This window comes from Dendroctonus ponderosae, unplaced genomic scaffold (genome assembly GCF_020466585.1).
Source record: "Dendroctonus ponderosae isolate FM_Combo_2020 unplaced genomic scaffold, Dpon_F_20191213v2 Dpon_F_20191213_7, whole genome shotgun sequence".
In the NCBI taxonomy this organism is placed as follows: Eukaryota; Metazoa; Arthropoda; class Insecta; order Coleoptera; family Curculionidae; genus Dendroctonus; species Dendroctonus ponderosae.
Window position 1 is genome coordinate 2,827,343 of NW_026018916.1, and position 5,912 is coordinate 2,833,254.

Consider the following 5,912-nt stretch of genomic DNA (forward strand, 5'->3'; position numbering starts at 1 on the left):
TCTCTTACAGCTTGAGCCTAAGTGTGTCGCAGGATACCCTCTAGGTGATAGTTCTTGATTACTTTTTGATAAATAATTCATTCTTATTGCGAAATGGGAGCACTATTTATCAATATGTAATAAAAGACGTGAGGAAATTCTGTATTTTTTAAAGACAAAAATTTTTGAGGCGAAATACCCAAAAAGAAGTTTGTAAAAAATGAATCCGCCTCAACAATATAGAACATATCTACAACTAAGGTAAATGGTACTTTTTATAAATCACTCGTCTGCAGTTTAATTAACTTCTTACTCTGCTGAAGATGGCGGAGAGGCGGAGAAATCATCCTCCACGATAGTAATGGCACTGGCATTGGCCCTTTCCACATTGCGTTCTTCGGTGTCATCAGAGTTTTCGCTATTTCCTTCGTTTTCCAAGTCACTCAGGGCCTATAAAATGCTCAAAAGTTATTGTGGTCAGAAAGGTTCAACTATTTATCCTCTACTTTTAAAAGTGCAGTTCGCAATTTCGAATCCAGTTTCATCGAAACGTTGCTTGAGGTCGCGTTGGATTCAACCACTTGATCTGATCCATTTTCTGAGGTAGGAGCTGCTGATATGATCCAGGAAGCCGACAAAAGTACGATCGCGACATACTGTAAAAGTCAAAAAACACCTGTAAGTGCAGGCGATTTCGTGTTAAAAAAATTGCAAATGAAGCGGTGAAAATCGCTTGTTTTACAATCGATCGTTTTTATGTGTGTGTGTGTGTCTTAGTCTTGGAATTCTACAATAACGGAATTACTTTCTCTTTTAGTGGCATCTTTGTTAATTGCCGGCTTAAGCAGTTGTGGATTTAATTCGATTTTTTACGCTGGATGTGAGTAAAGGAAAAAAAAGAGCCAAGAATCCGAGCATTTTCTCCTTTCTTAGATAGGTACTCGTGGATATATTTGCAATTGTATTAAATCAAGTTTTAAATTAAAAAATTAATTATTCAATGTGCAGGCAATTTCGCATAATAGGCAGGCAATTTAAATACTAAATCGAAAATATACAGGGGGAGTCAGTTTATAGCAGGACCTTAACGGTCCATAGACATTGAAAACGGCTTTGTTTTTAGCTACAGGGTGGCAAAGTTAACAGTTTTTTTACTAAAGCGCGCTAATCTAAAGATAAGGTAATAAAACTATATCTTCTGGGAGTTATCGCAATACCACATCCAATCATTGAAAATTTACTTTAGAAATCTAAAATTGTTTAATTTAAGTTTGTTACTTTGTAGTGATTTATTTGCAATAATTTTATTGAAAAACTTCGAGAACGGTTACTGTTCTAGTCACTACTTCAGATGTAGATATAATTAAGCATTTATTACATTCGAACGCTTTACATCTGGTTCTCCAACTCTTGATTACAAATTATACCGCGCAAGAAAACATCTGCAGCCAGCGGTTCAAACTATAACGCAAGTTCGGCTCTTACACTCATTCGGAGCTTTTTGGCACTTATATGCAAAGCTGTAATAGACAAGTGACGAAAGAATAAAGCTTGAATATTTATAAGCACAAGAAAATTGAAGTTGATGTCGCACCAATTTAACTTAAGACAATATTCCATTTCACTTGCTGCGGAATTCGTGCATAAATTGCCCTCTAAGTGAACCAGCACGGTTGATCTTTGCTTTGTTTTCCCACCACCCTGAGAACGGCAAATGAATAGTGATTATTATCTGATTCAGTGCAATTCATACGCTGTTATTAATTATTTAAGAGTTCATGCACTTTGATGAGCGCACGCAAGAAACCCTGGCTATTTCCTAGTCATGAAAGACTGTTGAATTAGCGAGCTAATGTTGAAAAAAATCAGACGACACACCCAAACAACGCGTAATGTTGAAAATCGGTCGGAATGTGTGTAAACAACGAAATTTTCTTTTCTCTGATCAGCAAGAGAAAGTCGGTGCCATCTTCATTCAGTTTGATGGCTCCGCTAAATGCTACTGGGTATGTTAAGACTGCGCAATTTTCCGCTAACATATCGCGAACCAGACCTTTTTAAAAATTTAGAAAATCAAATGATTTTATTTGCGGTACCTTGATGTAGCTGCACACAGCTTTTGCAAACTTATTAAGTAAAAACTTTGGGTTCTATTGGCTCTCAACCAGTACCGCGTATTGACTAAAGATCACTTATTGTCTACGTTTTACTTTCTGGAAGCCAAGAACAAACCTGCAACATTGTAAATTTTTTGCAAATGTTCTTTTGAGAAAGGTAAAAGGGTTTCTAATTTGATGATCTCCTGCAAAATTATGTTATTTTTTGAACTAGAAAATGGGTCTTTACGATTATGTCGCTACACAACCGGCACAAAATTTTCGTAAGACTGAAGAAAGTAGTTTCACTACCTTCTAGAAACAACTGGTTTTTTGCCAATCCCATACACTATTGTTTATGGCAATAAGCCACCAATTGTCGATCTGCACTAGCGGAACAACAAAGTGGGATGTGGGTGTTATTGTTTGACTTGCGGCTTTTTCAAGCATATTTTCTAATTAAATTGGGCTGACGATCGTCAACACATATATATTATTTATTTTATCAAACATTTTTTAATCGCTATTGAAATTCTGATTCTTAATTATGTCCTATCAAACCTGATGATCTTGAAAAGGCTTGTTTTGCCTCGAGAGTACGGAATTTCCCATACATCAACTGAAATCAATGGGCAGTAATATTGAAGTGTTAAAGTTCACGATCAGTGAAAATCGCAATTAGAAAGTTTATGAAATTCCTGCATTGTGTTATGTTTGTATGTTGTTTAATGCGATCAATCAGGACTGCTTAGATGTTGTGTAGAAGAATTCAGCTCAGAATACCATTTTCCTATATACAAGTCGCTTATCTCAAAATAGGAAACTCGAGTTTTCCATTTCGCTTTTGACTGCGCTTTGATGAGCAAATTCCTTTGATTTTACATTTTGCAACTACGTAATGAGTTTCTACCCGATTCCAAAAGTTTTCGTAATTTAATCTTCTATACTCCGAACTGCATAAATGAAAAAGCAGCATGCAGCTAATGAAATTCTCAAACCAACCAACAGCATTTTTCTTTAGTTAGTCAATAATCTCTTGAAAATAAAAGCTAACTTTTTCAGTAGTTGATAGAAGTTCCTGCCAGAAAACCTACCCAATTCATTTCGAAGGTTCCACTTTAATCTTCCGTCACTTCACTTAACTTTTTCCTCAACTTGAAGATGCACTCCCGTATCGGCATATACGTGCAGATCCACGATCGACTGATACTCGCAAAGAAGATTTCGATTTCACCGGTGGATGGCCGACATGCGAATCCTCACCGAAAATTTCTTCTTTCTTCGAACCTCTTCAGTTGAGCTCCCGGGCGTATTCGGGGCGGTGCTCGATGACACCGATATACTCACGGTGGTCACCTTTTTTGAGTTGAATGAAATTCTGTAGGTAATTTTTCAATCGGGTGTGGTTGCTGTTCTATTTAGTTTGAACATGAACCTTGGATATAATGAACTTATGAGCATTATTACTAATTAGTCATGCTGTTTCAAAATTACACGAATTACGAAAATACCAACCGAACTTAGAATTCATTATCCATAAAGTAATTAAAGCCAAAAAAGAAACCTAAATAATTTCTTCAGTAAATGTCTGTTTCAATGTGGTCAAATTGTGCTATTACAATTGATTAATGATCAATGGATGTTTCAATCAAAAACCACTTTCTTTTAGCAGCTTTTAGCATCAATTTAAATAGTATTTTACGAGGAACTCCATTATCGCAATGTTAAATAGCCGGTCTAGTGTGTGCATATCAGATACGGAAAACCAGGAATATTTTCCACAAATGCCTTTGTAAACTTGAAAATAATAATCACCGGTTCACGGAATCAATTTCCATCGATCAGCATACATAATTGGACATTATCAAGGCGACGATTAGAAAATGTTCTGAATTTGCATAAAAGCCTCGAGGGCATAGAAGCGAAAAGCTTTATTGTCTTATACATTAGCAAACATTTATTCCATTGACCATATATCACCTGTAGAAGAAAGTTATGAGAACTGGCGAGTTTCCAATAGGCTTCAGAGCAATAATTACTTGCGGATTTACATGATTCGTCTAATTGTTAAGTTCAGTTTAATTTAATTTGCAAATACGGTATTAGTAATTGCAAAAAAGCCATATGCTTGGCATCAAATCTCCGAATACATTGGACGACTGGACGTGTAAAGAGGATAGTAATGCACATACAAATCACACACAGGATGTTGTTTGCTGCTATATATTTTATCAACCGGACGAACCTCTAATGGCTCTACAGTTACTCTAAATCCCTAAGTAGAGTGAATCAATGAGAACAATGTTTGGCAAGTTAAGCTACACCGATGGGCACCATTTGAGGATACAAGAGCCGTTCGATGGAGCCCTTTTTGACGGCCGATCGAGGCGCACCGTGGCCTGGTTTGCCCCAAAACGACTCCCAGGTCGAAAAGTGCCGTCTGGATGTTTCCTCTTCCACCGACTTGAGTTTCTAGAATCAGTCGAGTTTCAAAAACCATTCAATTTGGATGCATATTAAGCAGCTACCTGCACTTGTTGCCTCTTATTGACCATTTGCTGTGTCAGCTCCTTCAAGTAAGCTGAGTCTTTACGACTAAGAATGCAGCTTTTCCTACAGGAAAAAAGAAAAAAACTCAAGTATTTGGCTGATGGATTTTATGAATCCCAAGTTACCCAGTTTCTCTGTCTTTGTGCAATGTGACGTCGGTGCTGCATAGAGGAATTTTGATGGGAGTTCGACGGTCTTTGGCCAACAGTTCCACCAACTCCACGCCATTTTCCTTGTTCCCTGAAAATTGCGGGAGTTTTCTGGATTTATTTGGAGGGACGAACTTCTTGGAGGAGTTGGTCGGACAGATTATGGGATCTAATTTGATGACTCGGTTGGGAGGAACAACTTTAGTGTTTTTGAAGTTTTCGTAGTTCCTGGAAAATGCCCTCAGAAAGGTCGGTTCGCGTTCTTCGTTATTCTCTTACTTTTTATCCTTGAGTTTCTGCGCCAGAGCAGCCTTTTCCAAATTCATCAGTGTATCCTCGCTTGACCACCCCTAAAAGAGCACAAAAAATGTCAAGTCAACGTGGCGAACTCTCGAAGAATACATTCATGTGAAAACCCCTAAGTCGTGGCAGGATTCCAAAAATACAGCGATCGTGTAGAGAATCGAAAAATCTGAAGTGAGAACGAAAAAGTAAGCTACCATAGTGTAGCTTACCATCGATCTTAAAAACCCAAGTCCAATGGTGCCGGGATGTCGCCACGGGCGTCCCCCAGGTCCTCTTTTACCCCACGGAGGCGAAAAAATTGACTTTCAAAAAACAAAAACAACATTTATTGCCCATCCCCGACTAATCTATCCAATGAACTATCCGAGTGCGGCCAGAGGGTCTACTTACATTTCTTTGTTCGTTTTCAGCTTCCAACAGTTTTTCCTTCAATTGCTTCTGCTTTTTTTCTTCCACCAGTCTATCTAAAAACGCAATAACAAATCCAAAAAATTCAGATCTTCTTCGCTATATTTATACGTGCGAGAGCTAGTCAAGTTCCTTTTAAATAACTGCAAGTTTTTTCACATAATTCTGCGGAAATATTTCGAACAGATACCAAGTTATCTGAAGATTAAACCGATAAAATCTCCAAAATAAGCACACGAAGAGAAAGTACTGTGAAATTTCCGAAGATACTCGCTAACCAGAATGACAAACATTGAATTTTAATGTCCATAATTCGTAATAAGTTTATTCTAAGTTGTAGATAAGTTCTATATTGTTGAGGCGGATTCATTTTTTTACAAACTTCTTTTTGGGTATTTCGCCTCAAAAATTTTTGTCTTTAAAA

The 5,912-nt window shown here is 37.4% G+C and overlaps 2 protein-coding genes across 3 annotated transcripts in view; both read right to left on the minus strand.

The window, feature by feature from the left end:
* LOC109539293 (bromodomain-containing protein DDB_G0280777) overlaps positions 1 to 3,456 on the minus strand; it is a 6,823-nt gene extending 3,367 nt beyond the window's left edge. Inside the window, exons 1-3 of one of the 2 annotated variants that reach the window (XM_019906952.2) lie at positions 2,212 to 2,433; positions 486 to 635; positions 293 to 429 (exon numbers count right to left, since the gene is read on the minus strand). In XM_019906952.2, coding sequence (XP_019762511.2) covers positions 293 to 429; positions 486 to 635; positions 2,212 to 2,220 — 296 coding nt within the window. In that variant the 5' untranslated portion in view covers positions 2,221 to 2,433. Of the gene's footprint in view, positions 1 to 292; positions 430 to 485; positions 636 to 2,211; positions 2,434 to 3,169 lie in introns of those variants that run through there. The other variant, XM_019906953.2, reaches the window with a different exon arrangement.
* An 826-nt stretch (positions 3,457 to 4,282) lies between these two features.
* The window catches only part of LOC109539296, a 4,647-nt gene continuing 3,017 nt past the window's right edge, over positions 4,283 to 5,912 (minus strand). The window contains exons 4-8 of the mRNA XM_019906956.2: positions 5,471 to 5,544; positions 5,054 to 5,124; positions 4,751 to 5,002; positions 4,604 to 4,688; positions 4,283 to 4,547 (exon numbers count right to left, since the gene is read on the minus strand). Coding sequence (XP_019762515.2) covers positions 4,389 to 4,547; positions 4,604 to 4,688; positions 4,751 to 5,002; positions 5,054 to 5,124; positions 5,471 to 5,544 — 641 coding nt within the window. The 3' untranslated portion in view covers positions 4,283 to 4,388. The remainder of the gene's footprint in view (positions 4,548 to 4,603; positions 4,689 to 4,750; positions 5,003 to 5,053; positions 5,125 to 5,470; positions 5,545 to 5,912) is intronic.